This window comes from Anser anser, assembly GCF_964211835.1.
Source record: "Anser anser genome assembly, chromosome: 2".
NCBI lineage: Eukaryota > Metazoa > Chordata > Aves > Anseriformes > Anatidae > Anser > Anser anser.
In genome coordinates, this window is record NC_139721.1 from 161,995,975 (window position 1) to 162,016,801 (window position 20,827).

The following is a 20,827-nucleotide window of genomic DNA, read 5'->3' on the forward strand; positions in this document are numbered from 1 at the left end:
CCTCGCTCGCCGACGCCCGCCGCAGTGCGCTGACGTCACGCGCCGCGGCGCTCTCGTAGCCATGGCGGCCGTGGAGGGAGGTAGGGACCCTCGCCATCCGCCTCCATCCGCCGCCATCCGCCGCCATCCGTCGCCGGAGCCGCCCATGAGGGCCGCAGGAGGGGTGAGGGCGCCGCGCGGTGACGGGATTTGCCCCGGATGGGTTTCGTTACGGCGTCCGTGCCGGGATGCGGAGCTGCGGCCTGCGTCCGGGGCCCGTGTGAGGCCTCAGCCTCCCCCCCCCCCCCAACCCCCGCAAGCCGTCCAGCATGGTGGGGCCTGCGGTGGCCCCGGCCGTTCCTGCAGCGCTTGCCAGAGCAGCCCCGGGGTGGTTTGAGGCCTCCCCCTGCGCCCCTCGGGGGGAGGCTATAGAAATCCCACACACGGCCCCGGCCTCTGCGAGGGTGGGAGATGGGGGCAGGGGGCTGGGGGGGGTTCACCCGTTCCCACTGGGCCTGCAGAGCCCCCCCCTTCCCATCCCTTCCCTCTCCTAACGCCGTGCTGCTTCTCCCCAGGTCGCAGCCTCCCCTCCGGCGGCCGTGGAGGGCATCTGAAGCTGCGCGGATCCAGCGGGTAAGTTAGCGGGGCCGCCCTGTGGGCCCTTCCTTCTGCACCCCGTGACACCAGTTAGTCTGGCTCTGCGCTGTCAGGCCTGAACGATGAGGTTTTAAAGACCTCGTGGTCTCTTTGGGGCCACCAAACGAGTCCCTGCAGGAAAACCACAGCCTGGGGCTGCTTTGTGCCCCGGCAGGTAACAGGGAGGCTCAGCTGATGCTGTAGGGTTCGAGGCCCTGCACCCCACGAGGGCTCTCCTCAGCGTGTTCCCGTTTTGCCCCTTGCTCTGCCCGTACCTCGTGGTGGCGAGGCACCGAGCTGCCGCCACGTGGGGCTTCCCTGCGAGGTCTGCCTGTTGCACAGAGCGCCCGTGGTTTGCCAAGCACGGCGTTTCTTGCCGTGACAGCACCCACAAGGCTCCAGCGGCCGCAAGCCTTCCAGCGTGGTGGGGTCTGCAGTGGCCCCGTCCATTCCTGCAGCGCTTGCCAGAGCACCCCCAGGAGCTCTGGGGCCTCCCCCTGCACCCCGTGGGGAGGCCGTCGAAGTCTTGGGACACATTTGAGCGGCTCTTGCCTTGCCTGCGGTGTCTGCTGGGGCTTTGCTGCCTCCTTTAACTCTGATTCTTCTCCCGCAGGGCTTTAACTCCCGATTTCTGCACCTCTTGTACCACGATGCGCTGGGCGGAGGGAGGAGCAGTGGCTCCAGCCCTGCCTTGGCCTCGCGAGGTTCCTCCCGTGCCGGTATCGCAGCCGTAAAGCCGCCCGCCAAGCCGTGGGCAGTGATCTGAGCCCCCGAATCACGCTGTGCCCGGACCCTGCGGAGGTAAGGCGAGCCTTGGGGCCCTCTGACGCCACCCGAACCCATCACGCCCTGTGTGAGCGGTGGCACTGCGGCTTGGAAGGGACGTTGGCACCAGAGCCGCCTGCTCTGCCCCGCAGGAGGGGGGAGGTGGAAAGAAAGGTGGCCCTGGGGCGGCCTCACTGTTGGTAAAAAAATAAAAAACAAAAAACACTTGAGCGAGCTTTGGCCCGTTCCTGTGACTAACGCAGCTCTCTCTTTAATTCCAGGAGAAACGCCGCAGCCCGTGCCGAGCGCCCGCCCCGCGTTGGCACCCGGACGCGCTGAGGAGCTGCCCGGCGCCATGGGGTGCTCGTGATTTGAACCCCGCATTCTGGGAGGGAGAGTGTTGGGGTGGGATCCCCCCACCCTCACAACGGAGGCCACCGCTCTCCGGAGCGCCCAGCGCCGAGTGTGAGGAGGGCTGAGCGCCGTACCGATGTTTTGGGGTAAAACCTCTCCTGTTTAGCGCTGTACAGCGTGAGTCAGTCAATAAATACAATTTCCCGATGTTCCTGGTGTCTCCTTGTGGTTGTGGTGCTGGTGCACGCTCTGCCCTGCTGGGACGAGAGGACCGCGGGCCTGGGGCCGGCCCCGAGCAGCCGCCCGCGCAGCTCTGCTGCATTTCCTGGGGTATTTTTGGGAGCCTGCCCCGCGAGGGGGCGTCGAGTTTGGGTGTCCGGGGCAGGGAAATGCCCCCAGGGCCGCGGTCCCCGGGTGCGGTGGCATCGGCCGGCCCTGACGCAGCGCCCCCGCGCCGTACTGGTACCGTACTGGGACCGTACTGGTGCCGTCCCAGCACCGCAGCCACCGCCGGCCGCACGGGCGGAGGCACCGACCAGCGCCCGCGGGCGTGGGGCCGGATGCGGCCAGGCACCGGAACGGGCGTAGTGCGTGCAGCGGGTGCAGTGGATGCAGCGGGCGCAGCGGCGCCGCCAGCGCAGCGCTGCCTCCGGAGGGAAGTGACGCTGCGTGACCGCAGCTGGGGGCACGGCGGTGGTCCCCATGGATAACGGGGGGGGGTCACAGCCCCACGGGGCCTGCCCCGTGCCCCCAACCCAATAACTGCAGGACACCCCGGGGCTTGGACCCTGGGCGCACCGAGCGCCCACCCTTCCCCGTGAGGATGGGTGCTGCGGGGCGACGGCGCCCGAGCGCCCCGGGGCGTGGCACGGAGCGCAAATCCCCACCCCGTGGTCCCAGCCGTCCCCATCCCACCGCGCCCCACTGCCGCCCGTGGGAGGTGGTGACGGGGCTGGGCCACCCCCCGTCCCGCGCGCTGTGCGGCGCCTGCGCCGCTGCCTCGGCGGGCGGGCAGGCGGCGGCGGTGCAGGAAGCCGGCGCGGTCCGGGGTTGGGGGGGGGGAAGTCGTTGGGCGCCCCGCGCTCGGTGGGCGCAGCATGGCGGAGCAGGAGGGCCCCGAGTTCGGCAAGGCCGACTTCGTCCTGCTGGACGAGGTCACCATGGAGCACTTCATGGAGAACCTGCGCCTGCGGTACGGGGGGGCGCGGGGGGCGAAGGGGGGTGAGGCCGGCCTCCCGGCCTCGACGGAGGATGCGGGCGATGCTCCGCGACGCTGTCCCCGGTAGGGCGGTGACGGGGATGCCACCAGCCTCAAGGGACCTCGAATCCTTTGCGATGGTGGGGGGGAAGCGGTCCCGGGGCGCAAATCCTGGCTCTGCCCCGGGCGGTGCCGGCGGAGGGAAACCGAGGCACGTCCGCGGCGCTGGGCTGGGGATGTGGGTGGGGGCCCGGGGGATGTGCAGGCATGGCTGTGCGCCGCTGAGCTCTTGCACACCCACACGTCCGTCCGTCCCGGTGCGCGTCCCAACCGCGGTGGCCCGCGCTTCCTGCCCGCGCCCCGCAGGAAGAGCCGCTCCCCCCGGCGCCCCACGGCGCCGCTCGGCCCCCACGGCGGCCGTGGCCGGCCCCGGCGTGCGGCGCCGCGACGATGCGCGGTGTCACCCTGCCCCACTGCCCGCAGGTTCTCGAAGGGCCGCATCTATACCTACATCGGGGAGGTGGTGGTGGCGGTGAACCCGTACCGGGCGATGGGGCTCTACGGCCCCGCCGTGGTGGAGCAGTACCGGGGCCGCGAGCTCTACGAGCGCCCGCCGCACCTCTTCGCGCTGGCCGACGCCGCCTACAAGGCCATGAAGCGCCGCGCCAAGGACACCTGCATCGTCATCTCGGGTAGGGGCGGGCAGGGGGCACCCCGGGGGGCCGGGCACCCATGGGTGCGTGCCCTCGCCCACCTCCTGCCTCTGCCAGGTGAGAGCGGGGCGGGGAAGACGGAGGCCAGCAAGTACATCATGCAGTACATCGCCGCCATCACCAACCCCACCCAGCGCGCCGAGGTGGAGAGGTGGGTCCGGCCCCACGGCGCCCGTGGCCCAGGGTCAGAGCAGGGTGGTCCTGGGGGGCTCCCTGCCCGTAGGGGCGGTGTGGGGGGGCCGGGGGGCGCCAGGCCGTGCCTTCACGCCGCGCTGCGCAGGGTGAAGAATGTGCTGCTGAAGTCCAACTGCGTCCTGGAGGCCTTCGGCAACGCCAAGACCAACCGCAACGACAACTCGAGCCGCTTCGGCAAGTACATGGACATCAACTTCGACTTCAAGGGCGACCCCACGGGCGGCCACATCCACAACTACCTCCTGGAGAAGGTGCGGGGGGGTGCGGGGCACGGGGCGTGGGCACGGGGGGGGCGTGGTGCTGGCCCACGGCACCGCCCAGCACCCACCCACTGCTGCCTCTTCCAGTCCCGAATCCTCCAGCAGCAGCCGGGAGAGAGGAACTTCCACTCCTTCTACCAGGTGAGGGGTGGGATGGGGTGGGAATATTGGGATGGGATGGGATTGATGGGATCCATGGGATGGGATCCATGGGATGGGATGGGATCGATGGGATGGGATGGGATGGGATGGATGGGGCGGGATGGGATGGGATGGGATGGGATGGGATGGGATGGGGATGGGGATGGGATGGGATGGGATGGATGGGGCGAGATCGGATGGGGCGGGATGGGATGGGATGGATGGGATGGGATGGGATGGGGATGGGATGGGATGGGATGGATGGGGCGGGATCGGATGGGGCGGGATGGGATGGGATGGGATGGGATGGGATGGGATGGGATGGATGGGATGGGACGGGATGGGATGCATGGGATGGGATGGGATCGATGGAACAGGATGGGATGGGATGGGACAGGACGGGATGGGACAGAATGGATGAGATGAGATGGGATGGATGGGACAGGAAGGGATGGGATGGGATGGGATCCATGGAATGGGATGGGATGGGACTTAATGGAAGGAATGGGATGAGACAGGTGGGTTGAGAGGGGATGGAATGGATGGAATCTATGGGATGGGACATAATGGATGGGACATGAAGGATAAGATGGGATGGATGGAACAAAGTGGAAGAGGCGGGATGGGACAGGATGGGTGGGATGGGGATGGGATGGATGCGATAGGACAGGTGGGATCAGAGGAGACGGGTAGGAATGGGATGAAGGGAATCTATGGGATGGAACATGATGGATGAGATGGGATGGATGGGTCAGATTGGATGGGGATGGGATGGGAAAGGAGGGGAGGGGTGGGATAGAATGGGATGGGATGGGGATAGAACGGATGGGTTCTATGGGATGGGACAGGATTGGTGGGTCAGGGTGAGAGGGGTGGAGATGGAACAGACAGGATCCATGGGAAGGGGCAGGATTGGGTTGGGGTGGGATAGGATGGGATGGGACAGATGGGTTGGGACAGTTGGGATAGGATGAGATGGATGGGGTGGGACAGATGGGATGGGATGGAGATGGGATGGATGTAATCCATGGGATGGGATGAGGATGGACGGGATGAGATGGGGTCGGATGGATGGGATCTATGGGATGAATGGGATGGAACAGGTGGGATGGGATGGGATGGATGGGATGGGATGGGGATGGGATGGATAGGATCTATGGGATGGATGGGATGGGGATGGATGGGATGGGGAAGTACAGGACGGGATGCAACAGGGTGGGGGCAAGACTGGAAAAGGTCAGGGGACACCAGGCCGGGTGGGCTGGGGACAGGGGTCCTGGTGTCCCCCCAGGCAGGGTACTGACGCCCCCCTTCCCCACAGCTGCTGCTGGGAGCCCCCGATGCGCTGCTGGCCTCGCTGCACCTCTGCCGGGACCCTGGCGCCTACCGCTACACCCAGGAGGGTGCCCAGGGCAGCGTGAGTGCGCCGGGGGTGGTCAGGGGGTGGGTGGGGGTCCTGGGGGTCCCGTCCCTCACCCGCATCCCCCCAGGCTGGCAGTGACGATGCGGACGGCTTCCGAGCGGTGGAGGAGGCGATGGCCGTCATCGGCTTCTCCCCAGAGGAGGTGGGCGCCGTGCACCGCATCCTGGCGGCCATCCTGCACCTGGTGAGTGCACCAGTATGGTCCCACATGCACCAGTACGGTCCCGTGCACACCAGCACGGCCCTACCAGTGCGGCCCCATGCAACCCAGTACAGACCAGTGTCCGCAGGGCAACGTGCGCTTCGTGGCGGAGGGCGAGGAGGCGGCGGTGGAGGCGGCGGAGCAGCTGGCGGCGCTGGCCCAGCTGACGGCCACGACCCCCGAGCAGCTCCGCAAGGCGCTGCTGGCCCGCACGGTGGCCACGGGCGGCGGGGAGCTGATCGAGAAGGGCCACAGCCCCACCGAGGCCGCCTACGGCAGGGACGCCTGCGCCAAGGTGAGGAGGGGAACGCCGGGGCGCCCCCCCCCCCCCTAAAACCCACCGCCAGGGTCCCCGGGGTGCTCACGGACTCCCCGACCCCGTCCCCAGGCCGTCTACGAGCGGCTCTTCAGCTGGATCGTGGGGCGCATCAACGCCAGCATCGCGGCGCGGGGCTACGACGCGCGCCTGCACGGCAAGGGCACCGTCATCGGTGTCCTCGACATCTACGGCTTCGAGATCTTCGACACCAACAGGTGACACGGCCCCCAGGGGGACAGGGACCTGCCGTGGAGGGGATAGGGATAGGGGGGAGGCGTGATGGGGCTGGGGGGAGCACACGGAGGGGATGTGGGGTAGAGGGACACCTGGAGGGGACAGGGACTGGGAGGGACACGTGGAAGGGACTGGGAAGGGCGAGGAGGGGACAGGGGACACCTTGGAAGGACATGCGGAAGGGGTCAGGGATGGGAAGGACCAGAAGGGGACAGGGGACACCTGGGAGGGACACGGGGAAGGGACTGGGGATGGGAAGGAGACGTGGAAGGGATGGGACCCGGGACATGCACGTGGAGGGGACAGGGCTCAGAGGGACACAGAGCAGTGGGGAGATGCCCAGGGGACATGTGGAGGGGACAGGGGACACCTTGAGAGGGACACCTGGAGGAGATGGGACCCGGGAGGGACACTTGGAGGGGATGGGACCCGGGAGGGACACCTGGAAGGGATGGCACCCAGGAGGGACACCTGGAGGGACGGGACCAGGGGGGCCAGCAGTAGGGCCACGCTCAGGGTGCCGGGGGCCGTGGTGCGGGGCCGGGCGGCGGTGGCTTGACCTGACCCCCGCCCGGGTTCAGCTTCGAGCAGTTCTGCATCAACTACTGCAACGAGAAGCTGCAGCAGCTCTTCATCGAGCTCATCCTGCGGCAGGAGCAGGCCGAGTACCAGCGCGAGGGCATCGCCTGGCAGAACGTGAGCGGCACGGGGGGGGCACGGGGAGGGTGGCACCACCTGGCGGGGTGAGATTTGGGGTGCCGGGGGGCGATTTGGGGGACACGCTGCCCACCCCTCGCCCCCAGATCGAGTACTTCAGCAACGAGCCCATCGTGGAGCTGGTGGAGCAGCCGCACCGCGGCATCCTGGCGCTGCTGGACGAGGCTTGCTTGGCCGTGGGGACTGTCACCGACGCCCTCTTCCTGGCCTCCATGGACACCCGCCTGGGCCGCCACCCCCACTACAGCAGCCGCAAGGTGCATCGGGGGGCAGCGTGGGGGGCCGGGGGGGAGCGGGGGGCGCGTGGGCTGGGGCTGACACCCCCCTGCTCCCCAGCTCTGCCCCACCGACAAGACCATGGAGTTCAACCGTGACTTCCGCATCAAGCACTACGCCGGAGATGTCACGTATGGGGGGGCCGGAGGGGGCCACGGGGGGCTGTGGGGCACCACGAAGAACCATGGGGGGGTCTTGGGGCCATGGAGGACTTTCAGAGGGCATGGGGGACCATTTGGGATCATGGTGGGGCTGTGGGGGCTCTTGGAGGGGTCCACGGTTGACCGTGGGGCCTTGGAGAACCGCAGCGGGTACTCTGTGGGGTTTTGGTGTCATTTGGAGCATTGAGAGTGTGGGTGGCCACTGGGGCTATGGGCATCCATGGGGGGCCATGGGGCTGCGGGGAGCCATGGGGAGCCATGGGGATGTGGACACAACAAAAAAACCATGGGGGGGATCTTTGGGTCATGGAAGACTTTGAGAGGGCATGGGGGATCATTTGGTATCATGGTGGGGCTGTGGGGGCTCTTGGGGGGTCCGCGGTTGACCGTGGGGCCTTGGGGAACCACAGAGGGCCATGGGGTGCTCTGTGGGGTTTTGGTGTCGTTTGGAGCCTTGGGAGTGTGGGTGGCCACTGGGGACTATGGGCATCCATGGGGGGCCATGGGGCTGCGGGAAACCATGGAGAACCATGGGGGACCATGGGTGGCCTTGGGGTCATGGAGGACTTTGGGAGGGCATGGGGGACCCTTTGGGATCACGGAGGACCATGGGACAGTAGGGTTTACACCTCCCAAGGACACGTCACCTCTGCGGGGCCAGCCAAGGGCATGGCGCTGCTGTGTCCCCAGCAGCCCCTGCCCCAAAGCTTGTCCCTGGCCCCCCAGCACGGTGTCCCCCTCCCGCAGGTACTCGGTGGAGGGTTTCCTGGACAAGAACAAGGACACGCTCTTCCAGGACTTCAAACGGCTGCTCTACAACAGGTTGGGGACAGCTAGGGGCTGGGGACACCGTGAGAGGGCCGGTGGCACAGCCGGGGGACACTGCCACGGGGTAGGGGGTGGCAGAGCCGTGGGGCTGGGCACTGGGGAGGTGGGAGAGGAGCCCGGTGTCGCCAGCCCCACGCCGCCGCCGTCCCCAGCGCCGACCCCGTGCTGCGTGCCATGTGGCCCGACGGCGAGCAGAGCATCACCGAGGTCACCAAGCGCCCGCTGACCGCCGCCACGCTCTTCAAGAACTCCATCGTGGCCCTGGTGGAGAACCTCGCCTCCAAGGTACCAGCCCCGGGGCAGCTGGCCACGTCCCCACGCCAGCCCCGTATGTCCCCGAGCCGGCTGGGCACGTCCCTACGTGTCCCCAAGCCAGCCTGGTATGTCCCCATATCGGGTAGACGTGTCCCCAAGCCAGCTGCGCGCATCCCTGAGCCCATCAGGTATGTCCCTACGCAGCCACAATGTCCCTGTGCAAGCCCTACACGTCCCCAGGCCAGCCTGGTGTGTTCCCATATCAGCTAAAAGTGTCCCCAGGCCACTGGGACACGCTCCTCAGCCAGCCAGGCATGTCCCCAAGCCGGATGGGCACAGCTGTGCGTGTCCCCGGGGCAGTCAGGCACGTCCCTGTGCAGCCAAGGTGTCCCTGCGCAGCCAGACACGTCCCCAGGGCAGTCAGGTACGTCCCCGAGCTGGCCAGGCACGTCCCTGAGCCACGTGGGATTGTCCCCGAGCCACCGAGCTCTCCTGCCCCCATGCCAGCCCCCAGGATACGTACTGGCTCGGGGACACACGGGCTCGGGGACACACGTCTGGAGCGTGCCAGGCCGTGCGGGGACAGGGGACGGGGCCACCACCCGTTCCCCCGTTACCAGCCCCCGCCGCGGTGCCCGCAGGAGCCCTACTACGTGCGCTGCATCAAGCCCAACGACCAGAAGTCGCCGGTGCTGTTCGACGAGGAGCGCTGCCGCCACCAGGTCTCCTACCTGGGGCTGCTGGAGAACGTGCGGGTGCGCCGCGCCGGCTTCGCCTACCGCCAGCCCTACGACCGCTTCCTGCTGCGGTACGGCCCCGGCGCCCCAAGGGGGGGGTCCTCGGCAGCCCCATCCCGCTGACCCCCTCCGCCCGCTGCTCCCCAGGTACAAGATGACGTGCGAGTACACGTGGCCCAACCACCTGATGGCCACCGACCGCGAGGCCGCGCAAGCCCTCCTGGAGCAGCACGGCTTCCAGGACGACGTGGCCTACGGCCACACCAAGGTCTTCATCCGCACGCCCCGCACCCTCTTCTGCCTCGAGCAGGAGCGGGCGCAGCTCATCCCCATCATCGTCCTGCTGCTGCAGAAGGTGGGGGTGGCACGGGGCGCGACACGGGGCATGGCGTGGGCTTGTGACGTGTGGCATGGAGTATGGCGTGGGGCGTGACGTGGGCTATAGTATGGGGGTGGCATGGTGGTGGCATGGGGCATGGCATGGGGGTGATACGGGGATGACAATGGGGGATGGCATGGGCTTGTGACATGTGGCACGGAGTATGGCGTGGGGTGTGACATGGGGATGGCATAGGGCGTGACATGGGGCATGGCATGGGCCGTAACATGGTGGTGACGTGGGGCATGGCATGGGGGTGACATGGAGCAGGACTCGGGGTTGGTGCAGGGCACAGCGTGGGGTGTTTTTTTAGACCAGCAGGCTGTGGGGCAGGGGATGGGGCCAGCTCCGGGCACCCCCAAACACTGCTGGGGGGCTCAGGGAACACGTCCAGCCCCGCAGCGCATTTTGGGGTAGGGGCAGCACTTTGGGGACCGTCCCCGCTGAGCCTGGCGGTGCGGGGCTTGGTGCCTGGCACCACGCTCTTGAGGAACAGGGCAGCACCCCCACCTCACATCCATGGGGGCAACGACGGGGAGGGTCCCCACCGCTGCCACACGCCCCAGAGGCGGTGGCGCCACCGTGGCGATCCCCGAATCCCCCCGAGGGCGGCACGTTGGCGGGGACAAAGTGACCTCGGCTGTCTCGCAGGCGTGGCGCGGCGCCCTGGCCCGCAGGCGGTGCCGCTACCTGCGCGCCGCCTACACCATCATGGGCTACTACAAGCGGCACAAGGTGAAGGCGTACCTGCTGGAGCTGGTGCGGCGCTTCCAGGGCGTCCGCGCCATGCCCGACTTCGGCAAGAGCCTGGCCTGGCCCGTGCCGCCGGCCGTGCTGGAGCGCTTCCAGGAGAACAGCCAGCAGCTCTTCCGCAGGTGCCGGCAGCGCGGGGGGGCTGAAGGGGTGCCGCGGTGGGGGCCGCGGCGGCGGTGCCTGAGCGCCTCGTGTGCCCCAAACCCCGCAGGTGGCGAGCGCGGCAAATCGTCAAGAACATCCCCCCCTCCGACATGGCGCAGATCCGGGCCAAGGTGGCCGCCATGGAGGTGCTGCAGGGGCTGCGGAAGGACTGGGGGTGCCAGCGGGGCTGGGCGCGGGACTACCTGTCCTCGGTAAGGGCACGGCGCGGCCGGCGGGACCCCGAAAGCCCACCCCACCCCGCTGCCTTCCCCCGGCCGCCCCACGCTGCGTTCCCCGCAGGCCAGCGAGAACCCCGGGCTGGCGCTGCCCTTCGCCCACCGCGTGCAGGCTCTGCGGGACAAGGTGCACTTCGGCTCCGTCCTCTTCTCTGGACACGTCCGCAAGGTGAGGGGCTCGGTGAGACCGGCACGTCCCCGTCGGTGTCCCCCCCCCCACCCCCTCAACTCGTCTCCCTGCCCCGCAGATCAACCGCTTCAACAAGAGCCGCGACCGCGCCATCCTCATCACCGACCAGCACCTCTACAAGCTGGAGCCCCGGCAGCAGTACCGGGTGATGCGGGCGCTGCCCCTCAGCACCGTGAGTGTCCCCCGCACCGGGTGGCACTGGGGTGCCCGTGGCCATCCTGGCTGCCCCCGTCCCACATGAAGACCCCTCCACTGTCCCCGTATCCCACCCACGTTGGCACGGCGCAGCTCCCCGGGATGGGGGCGTCACGCTGTCCCCGCCACGGTGCCGTGACACCCTCGTGGTGCCGTGACACCACCGCGGTGCCGTGACACTCCTGCATGTCTGTGACGCCCCTGCATGCTTGTGACACCCGCAGGTGACGGGGCTGAGCGTGACGAGCTGCCAGGCGCAGCTGGTGGTCTTCCACACGCAGAGCCACGACGACCTGGCCGTCTGCCTGCACAAGACGCAGCCGCCGGGGGACAACCGGGTGGGCGAGCTGGTGGGCGTCCTGCTGGAGCACTGCCGAGCGTGAGTGGGGCCGGGTCTGCCCGGGGAGGGGCACCCGACGGGGCGCTGAAGACCCCCCCGAAGTGCCCCCCCGTGCTGAAGCCGTGCCCTTGCAGGACCAAGCGGGAGCTGCAGGTCCGCGTCTCCGACTGCATCCAGCTGAGCCTGCGCGGGCGCAAGAGGCTGCTGACCGTGGAGACGCGGCCGGGCCTGGCCGCCCCCGATTTCCGCAAGAGCCGCGACGGCTTCGTGCTCTACTGGCCCGAGAGATGAAGTGGCGGCCGCCCTGCGTGTGTCCCCCCTCCCTGCACTGCCACCGGTGCCGCGGTGGTCCCCGCGCGGGGCCGGGGGGACAGCAGCGTCCTCATCCCTGCCCCATGCCCCGTCCCGCTGGCACGTGCCCAGGAGCCTCCCCGGGGACGCCCCCGGCCCCGCGTCCCCCCCACCCCGCGTCCTCCCCTCCCCTGGGCGATGCCAAAGCCTCTGAGTGCACTGGGAATAAAGAGAGCTGGATGGGAGCGCGGGCGTGAGTGTGTCTGGGACCCCCTCCCAGCCCTCTCTTCGTGGTGCAGCCCCACACCGGGGGGCACTGGAGCCCCTGGGGACCCCTGTGCCAGCTCCCTGTCTCCCAGGGCCCCTGTGTCCCACGTCCCGATGTCCCTGACACCTGGGGTCCTTGTGCCCCTGTGTCCTGCTGTCGCTTTGTCCTGGGTCCTGATATCCATGTGTCCTGAGTACTGGTGTCCCTGTGTGCCGGGTCACTGGGTCCCAATGTCCCCAGGTCCTGGTGTCCCAACCTCTGTGTGTCCCAAGTCCTGGTGTCCCTGTGCCCTGGATATCTGGGTCCCACTGTCCCAGATCTCTGTGCCCTGATGTCCCCGGGGTCCCCATGTCCCTGACACCCCGTGTTGATGTCCCAGCAGTGCCGTTCCCTGCGCTGACAGGTTGTCACAGCTCTGCCACAGGAGCTCTGCAGCAGCTGCTGCTGCTCCTGCCCTGGGGAGGAACCTCAGCAAGGCAGGAACTGGGGCGGGCAGAGACTGGGACCAGGGCTAGGACAGCCATGTCCCCCCCGCCTCTGGAGCTGGCAGGGACAGGTGACTCGTGGGGGCTCACGCACAGACATTTGGGGTCCCCTGAGCATCGGCCGTGTCCCCACTGACCGGCAGGGTCCCCCCGGGTGACGTCCCCATCCGCTGCAGAGCCCCGCGTGCTGCCGTCCATCCCTGGGTATCCCTGGGGTGGCACGGGCACGCTCCACGGGCTGCTTCCAGGTGTGGCACCGCCAGGCGCCTCCAGTGGCTGCAGTGCCTGCGACGCGTGCGGTGCTTGCGACGCGCGCGGTGCCTGCGCTGCTGCTGCTGCTGCACCCAAGCAACGGTCCTGGGCATCGCGTGCGTTGCGTGCTGGCTGTTTTCCGGGGGTGGCAGGCAGTTGAGTCGCTGTACAACCGCTTCTCGCACTACCGGTAGACGGGGCCGGGCTGGATTTCTTTTTCCTGTTGACTGCGCTGTGTTGCTTAACAAGGCAGCAAGCGGCCGATTTTCGCTGTAACCCTGCTGCAGGCCCGGTGTGAAACAACAGCACCGAGCTTGCGGCTGCCGAGTTGGTTTTGCTTCGTCTCCAGCTCGATGCCAGCGGTGTGCTCGGGACATTGCAGGGACGGCTGCGGACCTGGGGACGCGCAGGGCCAGAGCCAGGCGGCGCCTCCCAGGAAATGTCCTCGTCCCCTGCATCGAGCCGTGGGGCGGCCCTGGGTGCTGCCAGGAGGGCACGGAGCCAGCGGCCAGCCAGCACCACAAGGACGAGGAGGCTCTGAGCCCGGCCGCCCGTGCCTGAGGGCAGAGGCTGTTCCCCTCTGAGCAGGCTGGGACACAAAAACAGCACCAGCCGGGCTCTGTTCCTGGTCATGCCCAGCCGCTCGGTGCCTTTCTGCCAGCACAAATCCTGCCCAGCCCTTCTCTGCAAAGCAAAGCGACCGTGGTGCCAGCAGCCCCCAGCCTCTGCTTCCAGCGCGGCACGAGGTGTGGCGGCCCGGTGTCCCAGCACGGGGGTCCAGAGGGTGGCTGCTTCTTTTGGGACCCTTCACTGAGCCCTGCTGAGCGTCCCCGCAGGAGGAGCCAGTGCTGCCCTCGCCCTGCGTGCCATCCCTCTGACACGAGGGCCGTGCTCCGGGCTGCTTCCGTCACCACTTTCACTTCCTGGTGGCTGTGAGCGTCCCGCGGGGACAAGGCGAACGCCAGCGCAGGACCTGCGGGAAGGTACGGGCTGAAGGTCAGGGGCTGCAAAGCTCCGTGCCAGTGGGAAGGGCTTTGAGGGGGGCTGGGGAACTGGCGCAGGGCAGCGGGGCAGGGAAGGGGCTCTTCCCCCTGTCCCCTTCTCTCTCCTCCCTTTCTCCCCACTCCTCGCTCCCCATGCTCGGCGTGGGCACAGCACAAACCTCCCCAGCCCCAGGCGCTTGCATGGCCCCAGCCCCGGCTCCAGCCCCAGCCCCAGCCCAGGGGAGCCCCTCGGCACCATGCTCAGCCCCACGCGGGGCCCCGGCTTCACGAGTGTCACTGCCCCGAGGGTCCCTGCCACCACCCGAGGGTCCCTGCCACCACCCGAGGGTCCCTGCCACCACCCGAGGGTCCCTGCCACCACCCGAGGGTCCCTGCCACCACGCTGCCTTCCCTCCCCCCTGTGATCCTGTGCTGACTGAGGCTGCCTCGCTGCTCTGTTTCCCCGCAGCACCTCGCAGTTCTGGCTTTCATTTTCATTTTCTGTTCCTTGCTGCTGTCCGTGCACTGCTGTGGCTGCACACGCTGCAGCGCGATCCAGGGGACCCCGTCTGTCCCGGTGCCACCGCAGCCTGACCCAGCTGCAGCCTCCCGAGCCCTTCCCGCAGCGGGGGCACACAGAGCCCCGCAGCCTCCAGTCGCCAGCAGCGAGGCTCCGAAACCATCCCCGCTTTTAGTGAAAATCCCTTCTGCTGTCGGTAACGCTCCCAGCCTCCGGGTGCCTGCTGACGGAGCCCTGGGCGTCTGCTTTTGTCTCCGCAGCGTGGCCGTGGCCATCCGGCGTGTCTACATGCTGCCCGGGGTCGGCGGGGGCTTGGAGATGAGGCTGATCCTGGCTGGGAAGGCTGGTGGGGGGAAAAGCGCCACGGGGAACACCCTCGTCGGGGAACGTGTCTTTGAGTCCAAGCTGTCCACCCAGCCAGTGACCGTGAGGTGTAAGAAAGAACAAGGGCACTGGGACGGCGAGGACTTCACGGTGGTTGACACGGCCGACATTTTCAACCCAAGTGATGCCAGTGATGAGGTGCACCAAGAAATTTTCCAGTGCGTCAAGCTGTCCTCCCCGGGCCCCCACGCGCTGCTGCTGGTGACCCAGCTGGGCCGATTCACCCAGGAGGACGAGGAGGCCGCAGAGAGACTGCAGGACATCTTTGGAGCTGATGTTTTGGGGCACACAATCGTCATATTCACCCGTGCAGAAGAGCTGGCGGGGCGATCTCTGCACGACTACGTGTCCTGTACTGACAACAAAGCTCTCGGCGAGCTGATCCAGAGGTGCGGGAACAGGTACTGCGGCTTCAACAACCGGGCAGCTGGAGCCGAACGGGACCAGCAGGTCGCGGAGCTGATGGGGATGGTCCGCTGCATGGTGCGGGCAAATGGGGACAGGTACTACAGCAATGAGATGTACCTGGAGCCCGATTTAACAGAAGGGAAGGTGGAGTATCACATGAGGAGGTACAGAGCACGCAGGATAAAGAGGGAGCGGTCCGGCTGCAGGACAGTCGTCGCGGCTTTGGGGCTGATTGCCTTCACCACGGCTGTGATTTCCCTGGGTTTCCTTATCGCACGGGTGCGAGGAATGACAGCACCATGGAAACACTGAACGCCTGGGGCTGGAGGCACCTCTGCACGCCGCGTGTTCCATCCCTGCCCAGGCAGGGTCCCCAGCACCGGCTGCCCGGGACCGTGTCCATTGGGTGTTGGACATTTCCAGGGATGGAGACCCCAGCGCCGCTCTGGGCAGCCTGTGCCAGCGCTCAGACACCCGCACAGCAAAAAAAAAGACTTTCCTAATCTCTCACCATGCGTCCTTGTGCTTCCAGCATTACCCATGCCCTTGTGTCTTGGCTCTGGGCACCCCACCAGGTGTTGGCACACATAGATGGGACCCCCAAGTCCTGCTGCAATGGAACCAACTCTCCCTTGGAAAAGAAGAGGAATTGTCTATGTTTAATTGAGCATCCCTTTATCAGGTATCATTTATGTAGTACAGGGCAAAAATTACGTTTAACTTTTAACCTTGGCTCCCTTCGATCAGGGACAAAATGCTCCTTCTGGAAGAAACCAAGGAAAGTTGGCAAGAGAAAGTAGCCTTAGGTTGTGCTTAGGTGACGTGTGGCCATCGATGGATAAAAGGGGTCAGGGTGCTTCATCAGGGAACACCACCAAGGGCCCCCAAAGAAAGGAAGGCATGCGCAGAAGGGCCAGGGAAGGATCCTTTAGAACGACAATACGTAAATACACAATGTAGATTAGAATGAACATGTATTAGATAGGTGAATAGTCATGAATTTAATGTCTACATGTAGCAAGGAAGTCAACATCGGGTGTGCCTGATCTGTGGAAAATGCACCGAGCACCCAGGCCTGAATAAAAGCAATATCTCTCCTGAGTGCGTGGGAACTGGCTTATTGCACACCGGGTAAAGGAGCCACTTTTTCGGACAACGCCAACACCTCCGCGCCCTCGGCCGAGCAATCGACAGGGTGCCCACGTCCGCCCGCACACGGAGCGCTCTGGGGCACGGATGTGGGCCCCCGGCAGCCAGCAGGAACGCACAGCCCTGCCCTACAGCCCCTGCTCGGCCCTGGGGGCTTGCCACGTGCTCCCGAGGGATATAACGCGTTAAAATCCCTCGGCCCCGCACTCGGTCCCTGTGCATCCACGTGTGTGGCGGGAGGGGAGGATGGCAAAGCCCTTCTTGCCGTGCCGTGCCAGGTGCCCCAGGGCTGTCAGCCTGTCCCTCGCTGAGGGGACGGAATGAGGGGAGGGAATGAGGGAGGTCGTACAGGGAGGAGAACGAGGGAGATGCTGAGGGAGAGGGTGAGGGAAGAGACTGAGGAACATCACCAAAGGAAGACATTGAGGGGAGACACTGAGGGGTGACGCTGAGGGTGAGAATGAGGGGTGGGAATGAGGGAGGCCACCAAGGGAAGAGAAAGAGGGAAGACGCTGAGGAAGATGCTGGTAGAGAGGGTGAGGGAGGAGAATGAGGGAGGGAAAACATCGGGAATGAGGAACATCACCAAGGGAAAACATCGAGGGGAGGTGCTGAGGAGAGACACTGAGGTGGGCACTGAATGAAGAGAATGAGGGGAGACACCGAGGGGTGACACTGCGGGGAGACGTTGAGGTGACCTGGAGGGAGACACTGAGGGGAGCTGCTGGGAAGAGGCACTGAGAGGTCACTGAGGGAAGGGAAAGAGGGGGGACATCAAGGGAAGATACAAAGGGAAGACGCTGAGGTGGTCTAATGGTGGTCGCTGAGGGTGTCAGTGAGGGGAGTGAGCGGAGACATGGAGGCGAGACATTGAGGGGAGGTACTGAGGGGACAAAATGAGGGGTGACACTGACGGGGGTCATTGAGGGGGAGCGCTGAGCGGAGAGATTAGGGGAGGTCACCGAGGGAAGAGAAAGAAGGGAGACCATGAGGGAGATGGTGAGCGGAGTCACTGAGGGGTGACACCAGGGGAAGGGAACGACAGGAGACACCACAGGGAAACACCGAGCGAGGCGCTGAGGGGACACGCTGAAGGAGACGCTGAGGGAAGAGAAAGGCTTTATTGGTGTCAAAAAGGCCAGGAGTGTCAACAATTGGTCTTCCATGGAAGCACCTGTTGGCTCTTTTGTAGCCCTGGGTTGCTGAGCTTGGTAATGGCATAGATACGTGAGAAACAAAGTTGTGTTTTTGCGATAGAAGGTGGTTTTGCAGTGGGAAATTCCACTAAACTTTCATATTCAAAAGTGATTGTGCAGGCGTGACAGCGGGGAGTATGTTAAGCAGATAAGGGGAAGGTCCCACTGTCCCAAAATAAGGAGGATAGCTAAGAAAAACAGGATGAGCAGTACGAAATCAGTAAAAACAAAAATCACGGGCCCTCTAGTCACAAGAGAAGAAGGAAAAAATAAATAAAAAAAGGAAATGGAGAAATTAACGGTTGGTCAAATTAAATTGTACGTGTATGGCATAGAAGTGCGTCGAGTAGGTTGTGAACCTGCAGTACTCAGCCAGTGAGGAAACGGGAGAAATCGGGTGTCGGGTAACAGGGGATATAGGGTTATGGTAAACTCGTACTGTGCGCTCCTGCTTGCAGGATGCCCGCCATTGCAATCGTGACTAAAATAGCTTCATGGAAGGTCCTGTCTGAGAAAATTATTGAGATTTTTTCTCACACGATGGTCAGTCGAGAGGAAGGCCTGAGCAGAGACAGAGAAATTTCAAGATAGACGTGCGCATCTTCCTGAGGAGCCCCCGGGAACGGCTGCCCTGCTCCAAGGTCAGAGCACGTCTCTGGACTGGGGACAACCCTGTCCCAAGCCCGAAGCAAACCCAAAGCTCAGAAAGAGGGCTCCCCAGAGCCTAAACAAGTGTCCTGACATCTTTGAAAGGTGGATGAGGGAGACTTGGTGGGATGACTTATGGCTGGCATGCTGCAATGAGGGGATAATGGGCTCTTTAGGAGGGACAGACTGGGGAGATGAGGAGGGGCAGTTGGGATTCTGCCTGGGGGTGGATGAGGAGCCCATGAGACCTTAAGATTTAATCAGACCACCGATTACAGGCAGTACAGGAGAAGGTGACATTATGGTGCGCATCTGCTACAGGCTGCCTGGCCAGGAAGAGCGAGCAGATGTGGCCCTCTACTGACAGACGAGAGCAGCCTCCTGCTCACAGACCCTGGTCTTCACAAGGACTTTACAAGGACTTCAGCCTTGTAAGAGGGACAGCACAGCAGGTCACAAGCAATCCAGGAGGTTCCCGGAGCGCATCTGTGATGACTTCCTCCTCCAAGTGATAGAGCAGCCAACAAGGAGAGGTGCTCTGATGGACCTCATGCTCCCCAGCAACGTGGACTGGCTGGGAATGGGAAGGTCAAAGGCAGCCTTGGCTGCAGCGAGCATGAGATGGTGGAGTTCAGGGTCCTGAAGGCAGGGAGGAGGGTGAAAAGCAAACACATAACCCTAGACTTCAGGAAATCAGGATTTGGGCTCTTCAAGGATCTGCTTGGAAGAATCCAGTCCTGTGGTATAAGGCCCCAGAGAGAAGAGGGCCCAAGAAAGCTGGTTAATATTTGAGGATCACCTGCTCCAAGCTCAGGAGTGATGCATCCCAACAAAGAGGAAGTCAGGCAAAAGTGCCAGGAGAGCTGCATGGATGTGCAAGGGGCTCCTGGCCATACTCAAACACAGAAAGGAAGACTACAGAAGTTGGAAGTAAGTAAACTCAAACACTCTGTTCAACATCTTCATGTATGGGTTTATGTGGTATGGTTTTGGTAGCAGGGGTCTGCAGGGGGGCCTCTGTGAGCAGAGCCCCGAAGGGGGACCCATGCTGGAGAAGTGTGTTCCTGAAGGATAGACCCCTTGGTATGAACCCACACTGCAGCAGTTCTTGAAGAGCTGCAGTCTGAATCACACTCAAACTGTAAATAATGAAGGCAGCACAGTCATACGTGACATTTTTTTTTTTTCTGGAAACACCACTAATACCTGACCAGCACTGGAATAACCAAAATGAGCCTGGGAGAAGAGTCTCGGCTGAGGGCACTGGGGGGTGTTTAGTCTGGAGAAGAGGAGGCTCAGGGCAGACCTCATTGCTCTTTACAACTCCCTGAAAGGAAGGTGCGGGGAGCTGGGGGTCGGCCTCTTCCCACAGATAACCAGTGATAGGACCAGAGGGAACGGCCTCAAGTTGTGCCAGGGGAGGTTCAGGTTGGAAATGAGGAGACATTTCTGCTCAGAAAGAGCAGTCAGGCATTGGGACGGGTTGCCCAGGGAGGTGGTGGCGTCGCCGTCCCTGGGGGTGTTCAAGGAGAGGTTGGACGTGGTGCTTGGGGCCATGGGTTAGTGGTGACATTGGTGGTAGGGGGGTGGTCGGACCAGGTGAGCTTGGACGGCTTTTCCAACCTTAATGATTCTGTGATTTTGTGACTTACTGGTTGAGCACTAGACAGAAGATGCCTTTTTTGCACCATTTAAAACATCAGTAGTGCATGGGGTGGCCATCAATCAACATTCTCAAGAAAACACTAATCCAAAATTTGCAAATGTTTAGAGGAAAAAGAAGTGGAAAGTGTGTGTGATAGTGAGGGTCTGGTTTGGTTCACAGGAGTGGAAGCCACCCTCACTGAGCATCACTGGTACGGCAGCTTTAAAGGCTGCTCACCAAAGCTCCCAGCACTCTGTGCCTGATGTAATCCTCACGTTGCTCTATAATACAACCTTGATACCGGTCTGTTATCTCTAAAAACACATGGAAGGAAGCTCTGAAGAGAAAAGCAGGGGTGTGGGGGGGAGCAATAGTGACTGACCACGGCTGCTGCAAGAGCAGCCAAACCCATCTTGGTACTGAAGGAAACCGGAGGATGCCTTGTTGCTGGCAAACCAAATGTTCCAGACTCCAGGAGCGAGAGCTTCCTCGTCGTGGAAGATTTTTTGTGCTTTTCTTTGGCTACAAGAGCTGTGAATTTGGCTCTGCGTAGCATCAGAGTAATACAAAGGTTTTATGGTGTGGCAATTGCCGGCAACAGCAGGGACGGAGCCTTGGTGCGACAGCAGCACCCTGAGGAAATACAGGGCAAAAGACGGCAGCACTGGACCTGCTGCCGCTGTCCCATCCCTGAGCGGTGCCAGCCCACTGACTCCATCCCGGACACTGGGTGTGCCCGGCATCGTGACGGCAGGCACATCGCTGAGAGCGGCGATGAAATTCACCTTTGTGTTGTGAGTCAGATGTAATTGCTACACTCCGGTACGCCTAATTGGTACTCACGCGGTGGATCAAGTGATTTGTTGCTGGCACTCTGCTCGAGAGAAATTCCGTGCCATTTCAAAGTGCTGAAAATTGGTACATTCTGCACTAAATCCCCTCAAAGCCTGAAAGGAGGTGGTCGGAGT

General features: G+C 64.0%; 2 protein-coding genes across 3 annotated transcripts; both read left to right on the forward strand.

Moving 5' to 3' along the window:
- The first annotated feature begins 7 nt into the window (after positions 1 to 7).
- MYO1G (myosin IG) lies at positions 8 to 12,166 on the forward strand. 2 transcript variants are annotated; one of them, XM_083823236.1, is made up of 25 exons: positions 8 to 163; positions 555 to 612; positions 1,229 to 1,416; positions 1,662 to 2,926; positions 3,416 to 3,624; positions 3,703 to 3,796; positions 3,926 to 4,091; positions 4,188 to 4,241; positions 5,563 to 5,658; positions 5,732 to 5,848; positions 5,955 to 6,161; positions 6,255 to 6,400; positions 7,001 to 7,115; positions 7,223 to 7,393; positions 7,473 to 7,543; positions 8,321 to 8,395; positions 8,554 to 8,686; positions 9,277 to 9,464; positions 9,541 to 9,748; positions 10,424 to 10,647; positions 10,737 to 10,881; positions 10,970 to 11,074; positions 11,154 to 11,267; positions 11,515 to 11,669; positions 11,765 to 12,166. In XM_083823236.1, exons 4-25 carry the CDS (start codon positions 2,832 to 2,834, stop codon positions 11,919 to 11,921), a joined length of 3,045 nt encoding a protein of 1,014 aa, XP_083679362.1. In that variant the 5' UTR covers positions 8 to 163; positions 555 to 612; positions 1,229 to 1,416; positions 1,662 to 2,831; the 3' UTR covers positions 11,922 to 12,166. The 2 variants fall into 2 exon arrangements, with proteins under 2 accessions (XP_083679362.1, XP_083679363.1); XM_083823237.1 differs by having other exon boundaries at positions 9,298 to 9,464.
- Positions 12,167 to 12,657: 491 nt separating this feature from the next.
- LOC310893815 (GTPase IMAP family member 6-like) lies at positions 12,658 to 16,322 on the forward strand. The gene is made up of 2 exons (XM_083823241.1): positions 12,658 to 13,909; positions 14,690 to 16,322. The coding sequence occupies exon 2, from the start codon at positions 14,718 to 14,720 to the stop codon at positions 15,531 to 15,533; it is 816 nt and encodes a 271-aa protein (XP_083679367.1). The 5' UTR covers positions 12,658 to 13,909; positions 14,690 to 14,717; the 3' UTR covers positions 15,534 to 16,322.
- The last annotated feature ends 4,505 nt before the right edge of the window (positions 16,323 to 20,827 follow it).

Excerpts from the sequence above, each read along its gene's own strand:
- MYO1G (XM_083823236.1), top strand. The coding sequence starts at position 2,832 with ATGGCGGAGCAGGAGGGCCCCGAGTTCGGCAAGGCCGACTTCGTCCTG. Across the intron at positions 4,242-5,562 it reads ACTTCCACTCCTTCTACCAG|CTGCTGCTGGGAGCCCCCGA; the intron begins GTGAGGGGTGGG and ends CCTTCCCCACAG. Across the intron at positions 6,401-7,000 it reads GAGATCTTCGACACCAACAG|CTTCGAGCAGTTCTGCATCA; the intron begins GTGACACGGCCC and ends GCCCGGGTTCAG.
- LOC310893815 (XM_083823241.1), top strand. The coding sequence starts at position 14,718 with ATGCTGCCCGGGGTCGGCGGGGGCTTGGAGATGAGGCTGATCCTGGCT.